We start from the raw sequence: 25,395 nt of genomic DNA on the forward strand, positions 1-25,395 counted from the left end.
CTCGCTGGCTGCCACATTCTCCTCCTGTCAAGTTGCCTGGAGGTTTCCCTGTCACAGACTGGCAGGGCGGAGCTGCTGTGGGTCCTGCCTGCCTTTGCGAGATGTTCATTTGGAGTGGGGAGCTGACAGGCCTGACAGCCCATCCCCACAGGGCCTTTGTCATGTGATTCAAGCCTCCCTGCAGGCTCTCTCAAGCACCCCTTTATTCCCCCATACAAATGAAGGCATGGGACTGGCTTTCATTTTTTCGGCCAATCTGCATGCCATAGTGTAGACAAAGACATCCCGTCCCCCCACCCAACTCGCAGGCAGGCTTTCTTAACAGGCTTGGGAGATTAACACTGGTTGCTCCTGGTTTCTGGACTTTATTTGCCGGTTGCCTCATGCTGGCGAGAGTTTCTACTCTTTCACAATTAAACAGCTACATCCCTCTGTTTTCTCAAATAAATGCGGGGCGCACCTCCTCCCTGCATATCTCAGTCTCGCACACAACAGCTCTGTGATTTATCCAGTAGGGGTGTGTGTGTGTGTGTGTGTGTGTGTGTGTGTGTGTGTGTGTGTGTGTGTGTGTGTGTGTGTGTGCATTTATCTGCACATGTGTGTATTCTGCATCATGCGTCTTGTTTGAGTTATATTGCTTTTGCATTAGATTAAAACATATATATATATATATACTATATATATACTATATACTATCATTGTGCTCCCCTCATACCCCTTACACCCCTTAACTTGTAAGATGTCTGTGTCATATCATACTCGCTTATGTTCGTTTAAGGTCATAAGAATATTGGATTTTATTTTCAATCTGTGTAGGTTTTAGTGACCCTTATTGCAAATTCAAACTGGAAGGGAAGACATTCTACAAAAGCAAAGTCGTGAACAAAAACCTGAATCCAAGATGGAATGAGTCTTTCTCCTTTCCTCTCCGTGATCGGGAGCAGGCTGTTGATTTGAGGGTGAGTATCCAGCTGATCTGTGGTTTTGACATCATTTGTCTTATTAAGACCTAGTCACAGACAGGCTCTATGAGGATGTAATGGAGCAGCCTACAGTGCATACACCATTGGCCTACATTAACAGTAACATTGGTATTGTGCCATAGCCTGTCCTGTCTGTTATACTGAATATGCTGTTTATTATTGTTACAGGTTTATGATAAAAACCTAACCACAGATGACTTCATGGGCTCCACCACTATTGTGGTAAAAAATATTGAAATAGACAAGTGAGTGGCATCCTTTACTGCTTCAGACTGAATCATTGAGTGTATTGGGCAGTGCCCAAGTTGACTTTACTGGTTCAGACTGAATGATTGAGTGTATTGGGATGTGTTCATCTTGTGTATATGCACATGTCCTCTGTCCAGAACCTGTGAGATGGTGCTGCCTCTGGGGGACCCCAACAGTCTGGAGGATGACATGGGAGTCATCGTCGTCGACATCTGCTTGACGTTCAGAGACGCCACCATCAAAAAAAGAAACAACGTGAGGCCACCATTTTACTGGAACACTTTGATCATTATTACAACACTCATTTTCAATCTGTATATTGTCTTATTTTATTTTTGAATTCTCAGTTGCAGAAATGGCTACCGAAAAAGAAAAGAAGCTTCAAGGTAAATATAATAATTTCTTCTCTTAAACATATTTCTATTTGGTAAATTTGACTTCCAATTAATGTCAACACTGTATATGCCAATATGTGTATATCGCTATTTTCAGTACTCTTGTTAGAAACATACTATTTTGCTGATACTGTTACTGATATCTAGCACCAGGGGGCAGTAGATCACTGTATGATAAATTATCATCAGTAACAAAGAATGAAGTGGTCCCAGCAGTTTTGCTTTTGTCTGTCCATTTTCAAACCTAACGGTGTGCATCATTTGTTCCTCATTTGGTTTCAGAGTTAACTTGTTTATCACAATGCGAAAGAAAGTTGTCTGCTATATTTAAAACAACTGTACACAACTGTGTTCCAAATATGTTATATTGATTATACTTATGTAATGTATGTTAATCAAAAGCAGAACGAAGCCGAGGATTTAAAGCAAATACAATTCTGTCTCTTTTTAAGAAATACATATACCTTTAAATGGAACTACATTTAGACTGAAATAGGCTGTAATATTGTTTTGTTTTGTAGCTCTGCTAATTATGGTAGTCGTAGGTGTGTATTCACGTCGATTGAGTCATTAATCTCTTGATAGGCCAGTGGACAATCTCAGTTTGACATAAGATGGAAAGGAATAAGAGCAATTTTCATGTACACAGGGTGTGCTCTGCAGATGGACAGACAGAGAGATAGATAGATAGATAGAAATGTGTGATCAGACTCTCCCTGATGCTCTGCTGTTTAAATCATGGTGCAGATTTACACTCTCATTCTGAGGGGGCGGGAGACAATGCCAGTATTGTTTGGTGGCAATTGAACAATGTTCATTTGGTGACATGTTCAAATTTATATTTCTGACCAACCCAATCTGAAATCACGTTGCATTTAACACCCATCCCGGAGGTGCTGAGCACACACAAAGCTCTCATCCATTCCTCATCTCTCAGTGTTACTCCCCACCAGTGTTACTCCCCACCTAACATCCCCTCCACTCCCAGCACCACCACCACCACGGAGACAACAAATGGCAACTGCCCCTGTAAAACTCTGCTGCGTGATAGTGTTTCAGTCAGGAGGGGGTCGTGTGAGAGAGGAGGAGGAGGAGGGGTGGGGGGGGGGGGTGCTCTGCTGTTTGAGGCAAATTGCCAGTGTGAAATGCCGAAGATCGGCGAGGCTGATAATTCCCAGGCATAGCGGGCAATAACCCAGATGTTAGGATGTAATATCACAGCTGTGGACGGACAGAGCTGAGGTACCAGCCAAATGGACCTGGGTTTGAGCTCATCCTGCTCGTCCCCATGCTGTCCCACCATATGGAAGCAATCGCAGTCCCCTTTTAGGACCAGGAATAGACTCTCTTTAGGGGCCACTTACAGTTAAGTGGAATTGTTTTATTGGCCGCTGAGATAGCAATGTGTCCAAGATAAACACTTGGGATGACTTGGCTGGGCCCCGTGTTCTATCGCTCCTCCACTCTCTCTGTTCCTGCTCTTTAGAGAGGGAGGGAGGGGGGTATTTATAGGGCCGTGCCATGGTATTCCATGTTCATTCAGGTCCCTGAGATGTGCTTTGATCCCCACTGGACCGGGTCTCTGTGTGGGCTGTGGGAGGTGACCCCGGCGGGGAGAGGAGGGGCCAGGGAGGCAGGGGAGCCGTGGCTGGTCCGTTTGAAGCGTTGCCGGTCGGGGCAGCAGAGGGAGGCGGCCAATCAAAGGGGCCAGAGTAGATTACAGCCCTGCTCTTTAATTACAGTCAGCCCCAGACAACCTCACACTGCTGTTTGTTTTCACATAGCAGGTCTACTGTATCACTGCACAGGCTCAGGGGAACTTTAACACATGGAAATGTATCAAGGTCCCTGTTTTTTCTCTATCTCTCCCTCTGTGACACCACACGGCAGGACTGTTGGATGGCTTGTTAGAGCCATCTTTGATGTCTCAGTGCTCTCACCACTTGAATATGTCGTTACGTTTATACCCTTCCTCTGTGCCTGGTTTTAAAGATTCATCATTTAGCTTTGCTCTTTTTCTTGTCGAGGTTTAACGGAAGACTACTCCCATGTGCGCACGTCTGTACAGTACATGCCAGGCTGTGCATACATACATACAGTACACATACAGTACATGCATAATTTTGTGATGAGGAGGCTGTGTGGTTTGCATCATTACTCACTGCAGCCTGCTGTCTCTCTCGCAGTATGCCAAGTGTCCTGCCTCCCCACACTCTGTCTCTGAGCCTGTGATGAGTGGGCCTGTCACAGCCAGGGACATCTGGCTGCTTGCTGACATCCCTCTCTCTCTCTCTCTCTCTCCAGGAGCCTCTGTGGTGTGGCTCTGCTGTCAGTGGAGATGTGCTAATATGCTCAAACAGAGTAGGGGATGTAAGCGCTAGCGTGACGCTAGCCCCAGTCCTGCTTTCGTGCGCTCTCGTGCAATGTAATAAGGCACTGGGTTTAGGTGGGGCAAGTGAACAGAGGGTTTCCTCATGTAATCTGTTGGTTATGTGTGTCTCAGGGAGGCCAGTTGAACCAGAACCAGAACCAGGCTCAGGCCCAGGTCAAGGGCTCTAGCGAAGCCCTGAAGAAGACTCAGCTGTGGGGTGGGGTGTTCGGTATCACCCTGGTGGAGGGACAGGACCTGCCCGAGCAAGGCCACGGGGACGTCTATGTGCGCTTCAGACTGGGGGAGCAGAAGTACAGGAGCAAGGTGGGTCTCTATCACTTTCTGTTATTATTATCACTTTCCCTCCTCCCTACTTTTCTGTTTCCCCCTCTTCCCCTTTTCTCATGCTCTTCTTCTTCCTCAACACCCTTCTTCTCCTCTGCTCTTCTCTCTTGCATCCCCCCAACTCCTTTCTCTCCTTGCCTCTCTATCTCTCCCACTCCTTCTCTCTCTCCCTCCCCCTCCCTTCCTCTCCCTCCCTCCCTCCCTCCCTCCTTCCTTCCTTCCTTCCTTCCTTCCATCCCTCCATTTCATCCCTCCCTCCTTCCCATTCTCTCAGCAAGGTGCCTGTCACTGGCTCACCTCCACCTTGGCTCACTGGGGCATGACAGAGCCGAGAGGCTGCTCATTAGATTGGCCATGGCTGCCACTATAGGCTCTCCTCCAGTCCCCATGATGCTTCAGGTGGTGGGCTTCAGTGGCTTCATTTGCATACACAGCATGCCCTGCTCATCTACCTCTACTTGTTGGCCTCCCCCCTGATGATTCCGCAGCGCGCTCGTCTTGTCTCCTCATGTCACTTCTTTGTAAACCTCTCCGCTTTTTCGTTTCTGCATGTTTGTTTGTTGAACAAAGCTAATTCTAATTGGAAGCTGTCAATGTTTACAATCCCAGAGTGGGGACGGAGGTGCGGCCACATGCAACAAAAATACAAAACAACTCTCCTCTCCTCCTCTCCCTCCCATGGCTGGTTGGTCTGAATGAAGACTTAATCCACCTGTCATGTCTTCTATGCTCAGTGTGACAGCGCATTAAAGCTGACACGGCGTCACAGTCCCTGTGTGTGTGTCCAACCCACGCTCTACTGTATCAGTTCTCTCTGTGTCTCTCCCTTTCCACCCCCAGAACCTGTGTGTTCAGGCCAACCCTCAGTGGAGGGAGAGGTTTGACTTCAACCAGTTTGAGGATGGGCAGGATGAGCCTCTGCAGGTGGAGGTGTTCGTCAAGAGAGGGAGGAAGTCGGAGGAATCTTGGGGACTGTGAGTACGGCCTTGATTCTCGTAGATGGTTTTGTTGCATCATGACTGCAGTCCTTTAATTGGACATTTGTAACCCCCCCCCCCCCCCCCCCCTCCACCACTCCCCTAAGGACAAGCCTAACTCCATAAGTTGAAATTAGACAGTTTCCCCTCCTCTTGTGTCTAGGTTTGAGATCGACCTGTCCAGAATGCCAGAGGACCAGCAGCATCTCTACACCCACGTTCTGGACCCGGGCAAGGGCAGGCTGGTGTTCCTGGTCACCCTGACCCCCTGCACTGGGGCGTCCGTCTCTGACATCCACAACTCTCCCCTGGAGCAGACAGATGAGAAGGACAGAATTCTGGACAAATATGTTTGTGCTTATTATCACATTCCAGTATTGTTTCTGCCTCCCACATATTGACCTCAACACATACTACTGCCATTCAGCCCACATTCATATGGATTTTGTTTAAGATACTGTATCAGAGCAGAAGAAAAATACTTACTCATATGGTACATATTCACAATGAAGACAGGACAATATCACAGTAGTACCCAGTGCATTTCAGATGCTAGGAGTGATGATTTGTTTCATGAATATAATAAAGATCATGTTCCTTTTTGCAGGGTTTGAAGAACTCTTTGAAAAGCATGAGGGAGGTGGGCTTCCTTCAAGTCAAAGTTATCAAGGCCACAGATCTCCTCTCAACTGACCTCAACGGTGATCTATCATTACAGTATTGCATTTGTAACGAGTTACTCTCTATGGCTGATCTTCGCCATCTTCAAATGCACACACAGTGTAACACGTCTTTGTTCTTTTGCAGGAAAAAGCGATCCGTTCTGTGTACTTGAGCTTGGGAACAGCAGACTGCAAACTCAGACCATCTACAAAACATTGAATCCAGCATGGAACAAAGTCTTGACATTGTAACTAAGCAGTCTTGCATTGTCATCTAGCCTACAGTCTAGGCTAGTCTATTTTGATGTAAATTAATACAAACATATTTGCACAACAAATTCAGGGTTGTTCTGTATTGTAATCTCCTTACAGCCCGATAAAGGACATCCATGAAGTGCTCGAGCTGACTGTCTTTGATGAAGATGGAGACAAAGCTGCAGACTTTCTGGGCAGAGTGGCCATTCCATTACTCAGTGTGAGTTGGGGAGAATCTAGTGAATATACACAATATCAGTGTTTGATTCATAAAGGGCTTGTAATTCATACTTTGACAAGTCATATTGTGAATATAATCGTTTGTGTGTTGTGATTCATTCAAATGACTTTGCCATTGTTTCAGGTTACAAATGGTCAGCAGATCTGCCGAGTCTTGAAGAAAGAGGATCTTGGAGGGCCATCTAAAGGGACCATCACTCTAGCGCTGGAGGTCCTCTACAACCCAGTAAGAACCCAGCTTAACTCACTGGTTACTGTTGACACACGCCATCTGGCCCCAGCACACAGACGTTGATCCCAGCCTATCTCACGCTCTATAACATAGAACCCAATCAAATATCATACGGTACGCTGAATTTACCTCTATGCCTTCAGTCAGCTCATCTAACATTTGATGATGTTCACCGTCTTCCTCAGGTCAGAGCAGGCATCAGAACCTTCCGACCGAAAGAGACAAAGTTCATGGAGGACAGCCCAAAATTTTCCAAAAAGGTTTGTCTTTGCAATCAGTGTTCTATAATTGTAACTTGTTATACGTTTTATAAAGTAGGGTAGATATAGATAATAGGATGGAGGAGTTGTAGGGTGAATGCCCGAGTATGCCCCCTCCTATCCAGACTGGTCTCCTACTCAAATTGTGTACTCAATTGCGTGCCATGGTTGAGGACCCTTGCAACCCGCACGTTGCTGGTTCGAATCGCGCTATGGACAACAGTATTTGCTAATGATCACTTCCCCTCACGTAGCGTATCTTCCGTTTTTGACGTATTGTCCACAAATCTCTCTAAAGGTGCTTACACACAGGCCGCGGTAAGCGGGCAATTGAATCGCTTGAAACTCGGCCTACCATGTGTCGGGAGCCACGGCAGCAGTTGTGTCAGTTTGAATGTTGACATTAAATCATCATTTGATTGGTTGACAAAATGAACTAATTTGGTCATTGGTCAATCTTCAGCCTGCTGCTAAAGACTTCAGCAAATTTCATCTTTTGCACGACGAACCGTGCCGCTTGCCAATCCGCTAGCGTTTTGCCGCCCATCGCCCTTCTCTCATTGAATCCATGAGACCTTCAGGGCGACCGTGGCCTGTCTGTACGCACCTTAATGCATCAACCAGGACACGCAATTGGGAATGCGTACTATCGTGTATATATGTACACGATCTAATTAGGGGACTGTGTTGCAGACTTGCTCATATCACACTAATGACTCTACCACAGGAAAGCTGCCACAGAAGTCGCTTTGATTGGTCATAGTCAAACTAATTAGCTTAATTGGCTTAAGACATCAAACTACAGAGTACCAACTTAATAAGGCCTTGGAAACCTGAATAAAACTGATTGTGAAGTCATAAACATTATGTCCTGTATCAAATAATGCTAACTACTGTACCATTTTGTTCTGATTATTTCTAATTAGATCCTAGCCCAGAACATATATCGGGTTCGGAGAATCAGCACGGCAGTGCTGTATACATTACAGTACATTAAAAGCTGTTTTCAGTGGGAGAGCACGCAACGGAGTATAATAGCCTTCTTGGTAAGTTGTAGTCCCATGTTAATGAACTTGCTTTAAGCCTTGGGCTGTGCAAGTGATGTCTCTGTCCTATTTTACTGCACCATTAGCTTAACTCTTTCTTTGTCAGAAAATCCACAGCATTCTTTGTTAGGGACATCCTCTCACGAGTAAAAACTGCAGTCTTCAACTTGTGAACTTGTGAACCTGTGGAGAGTAAAATACAGTGTGTGTTTGCATGTTGGATGTGTTATATCCTTTAATTCAACCCCCACTTGGCTCCCTTCAGTCTCCTTATGGCAGGAGAGCGTACATTTGAAAGAGCTTGGGTCTGGGCGTTTGGACATCTGACTTCTTAGCAGAGCCTCCCCACCCCGGGGACGGTGTAAGAAGGATCACAGTCTCGGCTTCTCTGTGTGGAGGAGTGACAGTCTGCCTCCGAGATTTGAACCGTGTATAAATGTCTCTGTTTAGCTGTTTTAATGAGGCTATGTGATCTAACGCCCTAAGCTCAAGTAATCTGGATTTCACCCCATGCGAATCCCCCTCCTCAGAGCACATGTAATGTCATGATTAAGAGTGTACACTCACCATAAAACCCCTGGCAGCGCGGTGTCAGGGTGAGGAAGCGGTCACAGACAGGGTGTGTGAAGAAACCTTTCTTTTATAGTCCTTTTTTTTTTTCTTCCCCCCTGTCTGCTCTGTCTCGGGGCGACGTGCATTTCATACCTGCCGTATTCCTAAGCCCTGCTCACTGATCCTGAGGTGTATATCCCCTCAGGCGATGGCCAAGGCTCCTTTCATCACAGTCTATCCATACAGGTATGGACGCAGACAGGTAGACGGACAGATGGACGGGCAGGGAAATAGAGTAGAGTGTATGCAGGTAGACCTGTGATCGGGGCAGGCGGGGATACGGCCGGGCAGGAGAGCAGGAAGGCAGGAGGGTAGGCGGGCTGACAGGTGACAGGTCAGCGGGACGGGGCCATCTCCTGGCCCCCACCTATAATTAGGTCCTCAGCAGGCGACTGGGAGTGTGTGGCAGCGCACTCTAATCTCTCATTTCCACCTCTACTCCACCTGCTGTTTACGAGCAGCTACCAAATGGAGACCTTGGGCGGGAGGGTAGACATTACTCTCTGCCATACTGTTTTTGGAATTCTTCGGAGGCCTTTTTGGACACAGATACCTAAGGATGAATTGATTGAAATGTTTTGACATGTTGGTGTATGAGCAGAGTGCGTCTGCTGAAAGGAATTGAATGGCCTCTCTGTTAAACGCGTGTGGCGGTCAAGCGAATGCGACATACGTTACATACAAATGATAACAAATGGCATTCACATGGTTTCAATACTGCTTTGTCTGTGGGTGTTCGGCTCCCGGTGCCTTGTCTGCATTGTGGTAGTTTGTGAACAGGATAGCAGTACACTGGCTGTTATATTTAGAGACCAAGTTGAACAGAGCAGTCTGGCTTGCTCCAAACAGTACCTCTGCCGCTGTCTGGGTTGAGAAGCACTTTGCATAAGCGTGGACGGTGGGTGTTTTTGGCGAGACTCGCCTGAGGACAGAGTGAATCAACCTGCACTCGCGTCGTTTTTCACCCACTCATCAGCACCTAGAGTTAAACTAGTGAAACACTTCTGATTTCTAATCAGGCGCTGCATTGTCTCCATGCAACTGTATGGGGAGGTGCATTAATCACTCCTCACATATGGCCTGGGAGGGGTCACAGTAAGCGAGAACTCCTGGACTTACGTAAAAAACCCTGACAGACAAAAGGCCTAACATCAGAGATGAGAGGGCAGCAGAGAGCCGTTACTTGACTGTCATTACAAGCCAGGTGCCACACCACTACACCCCCCTCTCAGGGGGTCAGCCACAGCAGGGCTACACAAGAGCCACTCCTCTTTCCAACAAGTCATAATTTGCAATTAAGTTGTGTGTTTGGAGCTGTCTGAAGCAGCGTGCCCCCGTGTGCATTAATGAAAGCAGCTCCCTCTCCTATATTTATATCTTTAGGCAGTGGTAATAAGGTAACTGATTCAGACACTGACAGATGGCCTCTGCTTGCCTCTCAGATGTGCATAATTAGAGGAGTGTCTGCTCTTTTCTACAGCAGTACTGCTGCTCAGGGAACGCCGCTAGGAACTAGTGCTGCTGCAGTGGTGGTGGAGGAACCAGCTTTAATATACATTACACTACATTATTTATCAAGCAGGAAGACCATCCCTAACGTTTTTACACCCTATGTATCCTGTGATGCGTTACTGCTGTTGTGGTTTCATCTGGGTCCATGGGACTGCGGGATCCTCCACTAGTGCCTTACCAGGAATTCTTAGCCATCCTATCCCACTCTCTCTGACCGCCACACAATATAGGAGTATACATTATTACTCAGTTCAATCTGTAGATTCAGGGATCTTCATGCATGTAAATTATGAAGTGCCACTTGGGTGGGTGTAAAGTATTCATAGGTTGTGTGAGAGATAATTGGTCTCGCGTGGAGAGATCACGGGAGAGTGTTGAGAGGGAATGTGATGTCTTCTAAGCAGTCTCCTCCTCTGAGACATTTCACTTTTCTCTTCTGAGTAGCAATCAGAAAACTATGTATCCGGAGCACTTAAATTGGGCATAGATTTGTTGTGGGATCAAGATTGATGGCTCATCAGACATTCTGCTGGCACTGAGTATTATTGTGAGATTTTTTTGAAGAAACCTGCAAAACAATGCAAACTTATTCAACGCTGTCATTGTTTACAGGTACTGGAGGTAACTGGTTATGATTGCGTAATCTCCACCGGAAGTGGAGTCTATACTGTTTGAAGTTGCCTTCGATTTTCCACCCATGGGATTCATTTTAAAAATAGAGCCTTTCCAATTAGGTAATGTTAAAAGAATCTTTCTCACGGATTTACGAAAAACTTCTGGCAAAGCCTCATAAACGCCCTTCATCAGTGAACGGAAATACAAACACGAAATTTGGACTTTTTCAGCACTTGTTTATGCTGCAGTAATGAGCCTAGGATGTGTGTTTTTCGAAAGTTTGACAACGGCATGGTCCTTTTCTCTGAGAGAGAGGGAAAGAGAGAGAGAGAGAGAGTGTGACAGCTAAAATCTTCATAAAATAACGCCCTTTTAAATGTGCTTCTTACTATGGCAGAGCTAGATGAATGTGCCATACATCAGCAGCAATTGCAGAGGGGTCAAACAGAGTTCTTTCCTGCAGACCATCCCACTGCCTGGAGATGGAGCTATAGCACTGTTGAACGAGGAGTGGAGAGTCTAGGGAGGAGATCAGTTACTTTCCCCCCAAGAAGAATCCTTTATGGGAAAAACTAAGAAAGTGAAATCCTCCATTCAGTGCAATGGACCAACATAACTTTCTAAAACATGCAAAAATGAGCAAGTAGGCCTATTAGCTGGCCAAATTAATCTGTTTCAGAAGTTTAAAGTTGAGAACAATTTTGATTTAGATGAAATGGAAATGAAAAAGAAGATAATTTACACTTGAAAGCTGATTTCGAGCTTTGCTGTCATTAGAGCACTTTAAGTATTTAAGTAGAATTAATATTTTAACATGGGAGGTAGCTTGTCTGTCAGGAGTTAGACTAGAAAGAAACCTTATGTGAGTATTTGAACTGTTTTCTTTTTGACACTGCCAGGTAGCAACCAGTTTAGACATCATTTGACAGCCTGTGAAATGCTGATTGCCTCACATCACAGACTGTAAAGATGGCATTTGATGAATGTTTGATGCGGTGCAGCTGTAAACACAGTTGGCAGCTGCGACGGGTGCTTTTTTGGGCTGATAGAATCCTCGGCTCCCCAGATGAGAGCAGCGCAGGGTCAGATCTGGCTCCAGAGGTCCCCGGGGACCACCTGTGAGGTGCCGCCGCGGTCGGGGCCATTAACCAGAATACCAGGACGGCCAGGATCAAAGCCATAATCAGCGCTGTCATAATTATTCTTGTTAACACTGTCCTCGAAAATGACATGTTTTGTGGGAGCCTTGGATCTGCCCGTCTTGGTTTACTGCAATGCAGCACGGCCGGAAAAGTGTGAAAGGAGTGAAAACTGCGGACGTGCCTGTGAAATGTCTTCTCGTTTCTTCTCTGCATCTGTTTTCTCTCTGTTTGAAAAGTTGGAGGATTGTGTGTGTGGCTCGACTGGCCTTAAAGGAGTGGGTTCTTGCAGTCTCAGGGGGGTTACACTCTTCAACTCTATGGCTGTGGGAGTTCTCACAGAGTTTGCAGTGGGAATGTGGCAGGGAGAGAGAGCCCTTGATGGTGGTGCTGTGTGTGTGTGTGTGTGTGTGTGTGTGTGTGTGTGTGTGTGTGTGTGTGTGTGTGTGTGTGTGTGTGTGTGCCTGTTTTTAAAAATATTCTGAGATCTATTAATTATTAAAGAATAGGATATCAGTATCTGCAAACAATTGAGCGGTGCCTTCAGATTTGAAATAATACTGTTATTGAGTTGCCAGTGACTGGCAGTTGACAGCTCTTGAAGCTAGCTGGTGGATGAACAGTACTGCAACCTTGAGACATGTCCTCTTATCATATGGATTAATAAACCTCTCTCTGGTAGCTGTTGTCTCAATACAGGCTGTATTTTATTACAAATATTACATATTTGAAGGAAAAAGCATGTTATATTTACGTTTTAAAATGACTTTTATTACTATTATTTACTAATTTCTCCAAATTTCTGATGTTCTCATTATAAAATAGCACAGAACATAATATTTTAGGGGATAAACAACCCAGAGGAGGGGGAGATGTGTAATACTACAGCACTCAGTGTTGGTGCTTCAGGCGTGTGCTTTGTCTGTGTCCGCGTAGCGATTTTATATTGTGCTTATTTTCTGCACAGATGAAGTGTGCTCTGTGTTTAACCCCGTTGTGTGCGCGGTATCGTAATGACTGCCTCTAACACGCTCACCACCTTCCCAGTCACAGAGGACACCTCTCCCCAGGCAGCAGAGCCTGCGACCTGGCCACCCCTGTGTGTGGTTGCGCCGGGGCAGGCCTCGGCCCCGCCGTGCTAACGTGTCTGTGAGCCGAGCTGACAGGGAAGGGAGGGAGAGAGTCCACCACATCACTCCCTCCCTCCCCACCTCCTCAGGGGAAAAGGCTTGCATGGCGGATCTGTCACCCAGGAGGTCGCTTAGTGTTAACGCTCCCGACACGGATTAAACACTCATGGCCAGTGCCGGAGCGCAGGGTCGGAGTAGCCACCACTGACAGGCACCACGGGGCCCCGGCTGACCGCCCTGCTCCAGCCCCTGCTCTGGCCCTGGCATGTGTCAGCCAGGCAGGGAGACAACAGCCAGCACCGAGCCTGGGAGCTAATGCTAACTCTATTGAACACATCCATACTAGCCAGTGAATTTCCCTATCATTCCCTTTGTAATTAGCCCTCTGTTTATTTTTGAGTCACTACTGAGTTAAACTCATTTCATTATTAATATTTCTAATAATTCAATTAAATTGATAGTTAAGGTACAAATTCAGTGTATTACCTGACAATTCCACAAATAGGCGTAAAGCTGAGGTTTAGTATGTACTGTACAGGCCTAGTTTTCGATAAGCACTTAAATGATCACACATTTTATTTGTACAATACATTATTTGTTGAAGCCGGGCAGCTACGGCTGATATCGTCACGCTCAAGAGGGGGAAGAGAATTCCCCTTTATTGCTCAGTAGAAGGCAGCTTCTCTCTCTTTCTCCCTCTATTTCACTCTGTCTCCCTCTCTACTCTCTCTCTCTCTCTCTCTCTCTCTCTCTCTCTCTCTCTCTCTCTCTCTCCCTAGTCGATAAGACTTGAGCTGAGCGTATGTGAAATATTTATTCAGCGTTAGCTCCCAGCACCATGGCTGCCCACACACTCTACCTGCCCTGCAGAGAAATCTTATCTGTGCTTCCTCCCTGCCTCCGACACCCCCTGAAAGCCTGTCCCCACGCTGGCCTGAGCTCACCACAAATGACATGTCTCATTGCTCTGCGTTTACAGCTGCTTTAAAGCCTGCCGCTACCGTCCCCAACATTAGCCCTCAGCCAGACTTCTCTGTTCCAGCCTTGGCTGAATAAAAAGGCCTGCGTGAGCTGAGCTGCCACCGGGGCCTTTGATTCATTATTAATCTCTTTTTTTTTTGGGAGGGGGATTTTAATTGAGGAAGCATTGCAGATTACTCCCACTGCCCTTGATTTCACCCAGAAAAAGTACATCTATATCAGAGTGACGATTATGCAAGGTTTCTCCTCGTTTTATATTTGAGCATTTTTCCCTCTGTCCTCAGTGCGTGTGCGCATGCATGTACAAGCGCGCGCACACCACACACACACACACACACACACACACACACACACACACACACACACACACACACACACAGATATATACCCCTCCAGCTTGTAGTCAGCCTTGTTAAACTTATTCAGCTGCGTTCATGTAATCTGGCACCCATCCACAGCCCCCATGACTGACCCCCATAATGCTCGCTGGCGCTCTCTGTGTTGTGTTTTGTCTTAGCCACGGAGGCTTTCCCAAGCGCAACCAGAGAGAAATATGTGGGATTGACAAAGAGGAGATAAAAATGTCATCTCCGGAATGACTGTGTCCTTTTGAATGTATGGCCATTATCTCCGTCAGAGTAAAGAGTGATAACCTTTTCACTGTTAGTTAAATGTATTATTATTACTGGAGCATTGAGTGCATTAGATGCTATTATTCTACGTAGTGTAACACTACAGTACATGTAACTAGTTTGGCACATATCTATAGGACTGTGATGTTTACATTGGGCTCTGTATATGAGCAGCACTTGGCAGCCATGTAGTCTAGTGTTTGGTCTGTCAGTCACTCGTGTGGGTGGGTAGACTGGGCCCTCCCCCCTCTCCCCATTAATCAATTTGCAGGATGGTAGAAACTCTTGGTGAGGGCGTTTTTGTCCTTTTGTTCCTGCTGAGGTTCCCTCTCTCCGCCTCCTGGGAGAGTGTGGGTGGTGGGAGCTGCCATGCTTGCTCAGCTTTAAGAGTTATTTTATTCACACTTTTAATCGCTGAGTGCTTTATTATTAGGTGCTGGATTCTGCTGGCCAGGGGATCTGCATGAGAAGGCACAGAATGCATTTAGTGGAATCATATTAATGGCACTATAAAACAAATCTGTCAGCCTGTTCTTAACCTCTCTGGCAGAGTGGCGTTGCCCGGGGTCGGCCCTTCTCCAGGCCTTTACAGGTGGCTAAGGAGAGTGCATCTCCATCACCTACTCCACCGAGCGCTAATAGTTTTATTAATTCATTCTTTTTTTTCTTCCCCCCCCCTAGACACCCAATGCATAATCATGCAGACATTTCTCAGCTAAATGGTGTTTGTCAAGGGAGGTTTCCTACATTAGAGACACTCCTCCCAGACATACACACCAACACTGTTCAATTACAAGTCGTTCATTATCCAATTCTGCCGTGTGTAAACGTTCGCTCAGGTAGATCATTAATTATTAGCTCGCCTTGGTTTTCTGTTTGTTGCTTCATGTCTTGTTGCTTCATTTATGAAATAAATGACTGTTTTACCGCCCATGTATTATATTAGCGTTGTAGTGTTTTGGGCTTTAAGGTTCTCGTTGTCAGGTGTAATTTGTTGAGGGATGAAGAAAAAAAGCACAGCTCTCAACGCTGAAATGGAGCCCAACTTTGAGGCCAATTAAAAGGTGGATTTTTTTCAATATAAATTTACACTTAGGCCTGACAGGTTGCACTTTGTCCACCATGTCCTTTAATCACTCAGCTCTCTGCTAATAAAACATAAACCACTTAGAGGGGAATTAGTTCCGTCTCCATTTCACAGAAGCTACAGAGAATGTGAGGAGACACGGGAAAGGTATAGCTATGCCTCCGCTCATTACTGAGGGATATATCTGACGTGGACGTCACAGTTTGTACGCCTGACTGAAAGAATCCGAGAGGCTTTCCCAGATGTTCACAGTAACATTTTTATTAGTGTTTAAAAAAAGCCATGTAAATCCTGCACACATGGGCAGACACACCGCACCGCGAGGAGGAATTGAGGAGATATCCCTGACAGTTTTGGTTTATACCCTCATTTAGGCGCTCACTTTAGACACAACGTATTGTATTTCTGCAGGCTTTTATCTTGTCCACCAAGCCAGAGCTGTGGTGAGCAGAAATTTGCATTAGTGGGCGATTATGAATACCTGTGACAGATTCTCTCTCCCCGACTCCCTGGGAGGAAATGAATTGGCTCCCTCTGTTGACTTGCACAGGAAGACAGAGACCAGGCAATTAGACTTTAGTGGTTAATGTAGCAGATTTTGCAGGGAGGGCAAGGGGGTTCAACATTCCTGCTGGGCTCATGTCAGTTTCCAGGCACATTTTTTCCCCTTTCTTTTTCCTTTTTTAAAAAAAGGGAATGCTCTGGATATGACAGGCTACCTGTCCACCAGCCTGCTGAATTCCTCTGGGGTGAAAAGAGCGTCGCTTTAGAATAGCCTCATGGGAACGGACAACATATGACGTAGGTTATTCATAACCGAGAGGAGACACGTTTTGCGGCTACCTCTGCACATCATGCATATTCATTGTTTACCTTTGCTTTTTCCCACCAGCTTTACTTGTAGCTGCCCAAATTCAAATGAGCTCTTAGGGAGAGAGAAAAAACAACGGGTAACATATTGTCCATTTTATATCTTCATATCTGAGTCATCCCACCATGTTTCTGCTTATTTGTGCCTTTAACATTTCCCAGATATTGTGGAACAATAGTAAACCCACAGTAGACTGTGCTGAAATCTAGGGCTGCGGGGGCACAGTGGTGTGTGCATTACTCACGGTTCACGTTTCCCTGGTGGCAGTTTGAACTCAGGCAGGCTGGCCTGGTATGGCAGTAGGTAGACTGGCCCCAGAGCAAGGGGGCTGGACGCTGGCTGATATGACAGAAGCAGTCTGCTGTTTACAGAGCTTGAATGGAGGCCTGAAGGCCCCAGTGGTTCACATCCTGTCTCAGGCTTAAGTCTAACATATTGTTTCTACAAGCCCCTAGCAGTCTACACACCGACACGGCACAGTATGCTATTGTAGTCGCAACTGAGAAAGCAGTCCGCTCCCTCCAATTCCATTGGGTACGGGTGAGGCGCAGGAAGGATTTCTTTCCGTGTTTTTATCCACTTGCTCCTCTTATAAGAAAACAAAGTTTTCCAAAAAGTTAACAAGTCTTGCGAATCATTTAACTTGATTACAATTAAAAAAAAGAAGCAAACTTGTGTGAAACAAAATGTGTGAAAGGGATAAAAAAATAAAACAACCCTGAATTCCTACAGTATACAAAGTGTTCCGTAAATACATAATTACACCATAATACATTTCGAGATTCAACTTGGGGGGACTTTTTTTTAAAAATTTTTATTTCTTCACTGTCAACCTGTTCGTGTGATCCTCCTCACACTTTCCTGATGATTTCAGTTTGAGCCAGACTCATTAGGCTGTCACTAAATGGGTTTAAATGCAGCCGTCCAATTAGTGCTCTGCTGTGAAGTGCGGTGGGTGTTGTGCGCTGTGCTTAGCACCGCTCCTTTACAGAATTATGAGGGATTACTCATTCAGTGTGATCCATCTTATTTCTACCAGGGGTTATGGCTTTTCTCAGTATCATCGCTGTGGAGGGGGTAAACGTTGCAAATGCTTCTCCGGTCGCCATATGTGCGTAGTGCCAGCCAGACAGCCCCGATGCCTCCTCCTCTAAGAGGATTTGATGCGCTGGTTTCCGAGACAGGATGCCCGTGCCTATCCATGACAAACGTTCTTTCTGTTCTTCAGAAAGGCACCCTGTCTGCGCTGCGTAGATACAGTAAATAGGATTTTGAAATATTCCAAAAGTCCCCCTGAAAGTCTCTTGCCTCCCCACGACTGAGAGAGAAAGGGGGAAAATCTGTTGCCAAAGGCTGTACGGTGCGGTGTAGCTTTTGCAGTCTGCTGTGCTGTGTTCACGGAACTTGGGCGGGAGGTAAACCCGTTGTGTTTTGTTTCAGGATGCGGCATACTGGGATTTGAGAGAAGGACGGTGTGTTACTGTACGTCACGCCTGGGCTTGGTCCTGGCCCTGTGTTCTGTGAGGCCACTGAGAGCCGTGGTGCCGCTGTGTTCTGTTGGTGAGCCTCACCCTCTGGCCTAACCCCCCCCCCCCCCCCCCCCATCCTCTCTTTCAGATCTTTTCGGTCACAGTGTGGACCTGGGAGCTCTTCATGTTGCCGCTCTTCCTGCTGCTGCTCATTGGCTGGAACTACTTCCAGCTCTCCTCGGGGAGGATCAGCTCCAATCAGGACCTGGTGAGTGTATTATACTCCTCACAGCTTTACCTGCACAGTACTGCACATGCACACACGCACAGACACACACACACACACACACACACACACACACACTCGCCCACTCAACAGTCACGAACATGCAGAACAGCCATTCCCTGTGCCAAACTCTCTCTCGGGCCCAGATCATAGACAACACGTCTACACGTCAGACTAGGATCTGCTAGTTTCCTACTACCCGATGTCTACACACCTCACTACAATAGACAATATGCTATTATTACCATGCTGGTGTTCACTATTTTGAGGCATCTAGGACAATAATATGGATGCCGCATCGCTACTGTTGCAGATAGAGGGCACATCCATTGGTAAGATGGTGAGACTATCTTCTCTGTATCTTAGGTTATGGAAATAAAGTCTCCCCCTACCCGTGTCTGTAAAGGTTAATGCTGTTCACACTTCTGAATGCCCTCCAATTTCACTGTGTTGTAAGCCATCTCGGCGGCCAGGGCCCCAGCCTGGCCCTGAAGACATCCCCTCCAAGTCACATCCCCAGCCCAGTGATTGTGTTTGTGGCTGCTGGCAAAAAAAAACATGTCGTCCCCAGGCAATGTTAAAGCCTGGGCTCACCCTCATATCCAGTGCGGAGCCTTCTGTCACCTCTGTGTGACCCTGTGGCCGGCAGTAACACGGCCCTGTTCCTAGGCAATGTCACCAGCGTGCACCACGGCGGGGTCAGGGATGATTTGATGTACAGTGATCTAGGCAACAGCATCCAAATTAAATGTTTTTTTTTATTATTATTTTTTTTATTTCTCTTCCTCTTTTCTGTTTTTCTGTGTGTTTATGTTGCGGAGAAATGAGATTGCTTTGCTGTGACAGTGCTCTTGTGAGGAAGGCCCTCTTTCACCTCTCCTTTTGTGTGAGGTCACCCCTGTGATGCAGTCTCTATGGAAACAGGCCTCTCCCAATAGGGGTGTATGTAGTAGAGGAGAATTTCATTACTAGGTGTTTGTTAAAATGCTCCAGTGCCCATGTGTCCCTGTCCATTTCAAAACACTCTCCACCGCTCTTTTCTCTCCTAGGTGAACATGACCATGACGGATGATGAAGAGGAAGATGAGAAGGTATTTAATTTCTCTTATTTTCTTACTTTTGGAAATACTAGTATGCCCTGTACGGCAGTCATGCAAGTTCTAGTTGTGACTTTTGCATAGTTACAATGGAAATCATCTCTCAGAAGCTCGCCTAAACCCAAGAATAGAACATTTCATGCATTCCAAATTAGGACAGTATTTACGAAACAGTAATAGCATGTGAACAAACACATCTCCCCTCAGTGCTTTCATTCTATTCCACTGGGTATTCAGTATCATTCCACAAATGGGCTCTGCTGCAGTATTCCAGCCCTTTGAAACTCAAAATCAACGTTAAACTGTATCATTAATTGAAGTTTGCCTGCCGTTGGGGATATTACTGGAGCAGCAAGTGAAGATTTTTCAACAGACTTTTCTAAATGAGATGGATACTATGAGACTGACCTTAAGCTACAATAACAAATCAGGCTAATTGCTATGGTACAGCAGTGCAGATACTTACCAAAATGTTTCCTACGTGGGATTTTACTCCATCCTGATTATTATTCACACGTACAATCACACCTAACAGTCATAGTCATAGATATATAGTATAGAAATAAAGTTGTATCTATATTCTTTTCATATTAATATGGCAGTATCTCTTAAAAAGTGACTCCAATACACACTTAACATACAGCTATTCTAATGACTCCCCCCAAAGTTGCGTTGCCCTACAATGTATACATCCTGTTATTCAGACATTCATCCCCGTGGTTGGTGGTGAGGAGAGGAGAGGAGAGGAGAGGAGAGGAGAGGAGAGAGTTAATGGGGATGTGTCTGTTATTGCTTTATGGTGGGGAAGTGAGCTGCTGGAAAGCCTCGCAGCAATGACCCCCTCTGCTGTGCAGCTAGGCCCAGGATTCATATCCATAATGTGCTCAATATATTCTGTTGTGATGACTGCAGGCTGCCTTCATCTTGGGAGGGGAACATCCTCCATGAAACAACGGGGCCTTCCTCTAAAACCTGTCTGAGAAGGGAGGCTAGTACATGTATGACTCTCATGATATGTGTGTGCGTACACATACACGCATAGACATACTGTACATGCGTAGGCAGACATACACGCATACGCAGACACATACACGCATACACATACACTCATACACAGACACATACACTCATACACAGACACATGCACTCATACACAGACACATACACGCATACACATACACTCATACACATACACAGACACATACACGCATACACATACACTCATACACAGACACATACACGCATACACATACACTCATACACAGACACATACACACATACACAGTCACATACTCACATACACATACAGGCATACACAGACACATGCACACATACAAAGACACATACACACATACAGATACACACATACGTATGCCTAGCCGCACTGTGTCTGTAATGATAGCTTGGAAAAGACAGCCCTGAGCTTAAACAAACAGCAATGATATGAACATTTTCGATGTGTATGAATAGTGAATGAGGATGTGCTGCTTTTTGTGGTGTTTTTATTGTGTCACCATTGAATAGGATCTTTATAAACATGTATTTATTGTTCTCTATTCCACAAGGTCTCTGTCGAGTAATGTTTTTTTTTTTATTTGTTACTTACCTCTTTCAGATACACTAGAGAGAGAGAGAGAGAGAGAGAGAGAGAGAAAAGAAAAGCTGTTAGATTTTCTAAATGCATGTCCACGTGATGGGAAGCTCGGTATCAGCCTAAACAAAATCATTTATGTTCCTTGAAGTCCTTTCTGAAAGGTTTACCGTGCTCACTAAGCCCATTCACACTCTGTGAAAATGAAATATCTCCTTTCATTTACTAATTAAGCAGTTGCCTATGTTTGTTTTAAGCTGTCAGCTTTAATTTAAAGTGGCTTATTTGAAAGTCTTGTTATGGTTTTGCTGTCACTTAAATGTGATATCATGCAGGCAGATGAAGCAGTGTAGCTTTACACTTCATATCAAAGTCTACTTTAAAAATATTTGGGGTTAAAGAGTGATCAGTGTTAAATTTGATGACTTCAAAGGCCCTGCTTTTTTCCCTTAGTCCTTTCCTTACGATGTGAATAAAGGCTATTCCCTCTGAGAAGGTTACTATTACCACTCAAATATGTTGTTTTTTTCTCCATTTTCCCCTGGAGGAAGGAAACATATAGACCTCAGATAGAGCACTAGGAATGTGAAGGCATGACGTTACAGAGAGACCAAAGTCTATGATACAGGCAGGCTAATACAGAACAGATCCTCTCCTCTGTGAACAAATCTGTCCTCAGGGAAAGAGACAGCTTACAAATTACGTGTGGGCAAAGTGACTTCCCTTTGGCCTTAGGTATCAATTGTGCAGATAGACAATATTTAATCATAACATTGAAAAAAAACAGAGGAGCTAGATAAAAAAAAAAAAAAAAAAAAAAAAAAAAATAACAGAGGAGGAAGATGAAAACGCCCCTCCTGTTGCCCCTGGCTGGCGTTGCTGGTCTTCGGCGGCGGGGGGAGGGTGGGGGGGTGGGTGGTTGGTTCTCCTGGGGTTGCGCTCTGGGGATTTGTGGGGGGGTGGGTGGGGGTGGGGGGTTGGTTCTCCTGGGGTTGCGCTCTGGGGATTTGTGGGGGGGTGGGTGGGGGTGGGGGGTTGGTTCTCCTGGGGTTGCGCTCTGGGGATTTGTGGGGGTTGGTTAGGGGGTAGGGGGGTTGAGGGGGTGGCAGACTGACCTGGAGGGTTGGTGTCTCATCCCCCTCAGACCACAGTCACCACTGGGTCACCTTCAACATTCCAGTCAGACAGACTGCTGATGTCATAACCACTGATGTGCATTATGAGAGGTAGAACTAGTACGGCCTCTGGGAACCGCTTTGCTTTCACGTTTGTTTGTGTCTTCATTTGTTTGTTACAGCTCATTTTAGTAGCGTTTGAGAGCCTATGCCAGAAACACAGGTGTTTGCCATTACGATGCGCATTCTCGCCTTTGTGGAATAAGTCACCAGAAAATATTCAGTCAAGCTTTGAATGAATATTCAAATTTGCTGCCATTTATTCAAATTAAAACAATGTTAAATGAGCTTTTTTCAGCTTTTGATTATGCCCAACATGCCTGTGAAAGTACATTTGCTATTTACCTTTGTACAGAAGATCAAATCTGTTCTCCATTATCCTGCCTTAAAAGGTAGCTTTTACAATTTTATCTGAAATGGGAATATGATTTGACACAGGTTTTCTAATCAGTAGACATTTACAATTCATGTTATCCATCCCGAGTATGCCCATCCCTTTTCACATCAGAGGGAACAGTTTTGTTTATTTTTTGTTTTCCAGGAGCACAGAATAGTTTTGTAGGGGGGTTGAAAAGGGAAATGAACAAAGATAAAGAATATCATCAAATGAGTAATGTTGTAAAGACGTCCAGTGCTCGTCACCTAGGAGATGATGGACTTCAAGAGTCTTAGGGAGATGAATGGTGATAATCATGAGAGCTTGTTGATGCATACTTTACCGTATATCTTCTGGTCTCTTTCAAATAATTTCCACAATGTTTTTTCATTTTTTTCTCTTCTTTTTTTCTGCCTGAGCAAGAAAAAAGCTCTCTAACTAAATTTACCTTGTACGTGTATCTATTGCAGTTAAATAAGAGTTCCTATCTCTTATTAGGTTTAAACCCTAATTCATGTAAAGGGGGGCCCTAAACAAGTTTAGATAGAGATATGAAAGGGAATCTGAGCCTAACTGATGAGGCTCTGTATCCAGTGAGCTATCATTTCCCCACGCACGGCTCTCTCAGTCCATCAGGAGCACACAGACATGGATCTTAATGGCTTTTAGCAAGCACAAACAGTTCCCCCTGCTTTCAATGAGAGCTCAGGAGAAAGAGCTCAATTAACACCTAATGTGGAGTAAAGCATCTGCATGCACATTAGGCAGAGGTTGAAGGTTCCCCATGCCCTGCTGCAGGGATGTGTCTTGGCCCCTAAATGACGCCTAGGCCAGTACCCCTCCCTCACTCTCCTTTCTGCGACGATGGGATGATAGGCCTAATCTCTTTACGGATCTCTCAAACAGAGCATATTTGAGATGTTTTCTCCTTTTTTGGCGAGAGCTGAGCAGAGCATCCTCTCTCCATGCAGAGCTGGGGCCTGGTGGGTGGGGGGAAGGGGGTCTCTCTGCTGGTGTGGGAATTGCTCTCTTCCTGTGGCTGCCTGTTGAGGAGGAGACTGGGGACTGACAGTGGGGAGTCTCTCTGAGCTTGGCTGGCGGACAGCGTGTTTTCCCAGGGGCTGCCTCGTGAGGCTCTGATAAAGGCGTTCTGTCTGGACGCTGTCAATGTGCCGAAGTCGGGGCTGGGACTGCTTTCTAACACAAACACACAGACATCCTCAAGCCTCCTGTTAGAGTCCATCAGACGACTCCCTCCCTCCCACTCCCCCCGTTCCCCACTCTCTTCCTCTCTCCCCCTCTCCCACTCTTCTCTGTCATCATTCCTGTCATTATTTCCTCCTTTTGATATGAGGCTTCTCAGCCCTCTTTAGCTTGCATTACTCGTGTTATCTCCAGTCCTCTCCTCTCCCTCTGGAAAGCTTCACAGTGCTGCTTCACTGCTGTTACCAGCACTGATGTGATCACATCTATTTCACTCACTTCCCTCCCCCCACGAAAATGGACTCCATGCTTTACCAAGTCCATCTGGTCTCTATAGTGGGTCTGTATCATATCACACCCAGAGTACCATTATGTTCCTAGTGTCAATACAAAATGAAGAATACTGTATATAACACATAGACCGCATATACTGTGTATTGTTGTTGAAAAAGAACCTACAGTATCAAACTCAAAGTCCATTCACATCGGACGAGAGTCCTGTGAGAGTGAGAATACATCTGATGATTACACCTTGTGCCTTGGGGTGGTTGAGGCGCTGCTCCCTTTCACACACAGAGGTGTGAGTACAAGCAGCCATGGCTGTTCTGAAGTGGGGTAGATAGGATTGTCAGAACAAGCCCAAACCCGCCCCATGGAGACAAACCCGCCTCATGGAGACTTGTGGATTGGAGTCCCCCCATGAGTTGCCAAGCCCCTGCACTCTCTGTCTGGGTCGTCTGGGCTGCCTGCTGATTGCTGATGGCCATTTTATGTCTTATTTTTTTTTTCTCCATCCTCCAGTTAATCTCTGATTGTGCTTCAGATGTGTAGCAGTTCTATTGTTTGTGTGGGACAAAGGCTTAAATCTCGCCGCCGTCTGCTTGACAGCTCCTTGACGTCGAATCTGCATCATTTTCAAAAGCATAGTCTGAAGAGATGTAGTTTGCTCATTATAGGCCATTCAATAGATGAAATACCCATGCTCTTTGTCTGCTTTCTCAAACAATCCACACACACAGTAGTGAGTCCCTCATCAGTGTCTGTGTATTTGCAGGAAGCAGGGAAAAAAGGCTTGATGGAGAAAATCCATATGGTGCAAGAGATTGTCATCACCGTCCAGACCATTATGGACGAAATTGCCAGCATGGGGGAACGAATCAAGAAGTAAGTTTGTTGCATTTTTAAGTTTTGTCATACTGTATTCCATTCCATATATCACATATTCAGTGGAGGCTGTAAAAGTTGGGGTGTGTAATGCATTGGGTAAGCTAGCGTCAGTGTTTGATTGATGGTGCGGTATGGTCTGTGTCTGGCAACAACCAAGTCATAAAGATACTGTTCATTAATTTGATCCAATATTTCATCCACAGCACTTTCAACTGGTCAGTCCCATTCATGTCCTGGCTGGCCTGCTTGGTTCTCTTCGTCGCAACAGTGGTAGTTTACTACATCCCACTACGCTACATTCTCTTAGTATGGGGTAAGTAAATGAACACACCCCCAGAACGACTGTTCAGTTTCTTAACTGTAAGTACTATACATGGGCTTGGCTGGAAAAAATACAAGAAATAGCGCTACAATATATCTGTATAGCAATGTAAATC

General features: G+C 45.6%; 1 protein-coding gene across 1 annotated transcript in view; it reads left to right on the forward strand.

Moving 5' to 3' along the window:
* The window catches only part of mctp2a (multiple C2 domains, transmembrane 2a), a 38,178-nt gene that overhangs the window by 7,943 nt on the left and 4,840 nt on the right, over nt 1-25,395 (forward strand). Inside the window, exons 5-21 of the mRNA XM_083667164.1 lie at nt 817-959; nt 1,152-1,228; nt 1,370-1,487; nt 1,580-1,618; nt 4,131-4,322; nt 5,184-5,317; nt 5,484-5,670; nt 5,928-6,021; nt 6,128-6,230; nt 6,355-6,457; nt 6,602-6,703; nt 6,895-6,969; nt 7,896-8,015; nt 18,212-18,331; nt 19,399-19,440; nt 24,846-24,955; nt 25,162-25,271. Coding sequence (XP_083523290.1) covers nt 817-959; nt 1,152-1,228; nt 1,370-1,487; nt 1,580-1,618; nt 4,131-4,322; nt 5,184-5,317; nt 5,484-5,670; nt 5,928-6,021; nt 6,128-6,230; nt 6,355-6,457; nt 6,602-6,703; nt 6,895-6,969; nt 7,896-8,015; nt 18,212-18,331; nt 19,399-19,440; nt 24,846-24,955; nt 25,162-25,271 — 1,869 coding nt within the window. The remainder of the gene's footprint in view (nt 1-816; nt 960-1,151; nt 1,229-1,369; nt 1,488-1,579; nt 1,619-4,130; nt 4,323-5,183; nt 5,318-5,483; nt 5,671-5,927; nt 6,022-6,127; nt 6,231-6,354; nt 6,458-6,601; nt 6,704-6,894; nt 6,970-7,895; nt 8,016-18,211; nt 18,332-19,398; nt 19,441-24,845; nt 24,956-25,161; nt 25,272-25,395) is intronic.

The sequence above is a fragment of the Argentina silus genome (genome assembly GCF_951799395.1).
Source record: "Argentina silus genome assembly, chromosome: 3".
In the NCBI taxonomy this organism is placed as follows: domain Eukaryota; kingdom Metazoa; phylum Chordata; class Actinopteri; order Argentiniformes; family Argentinidae; genus Argentina; species Argentina silus.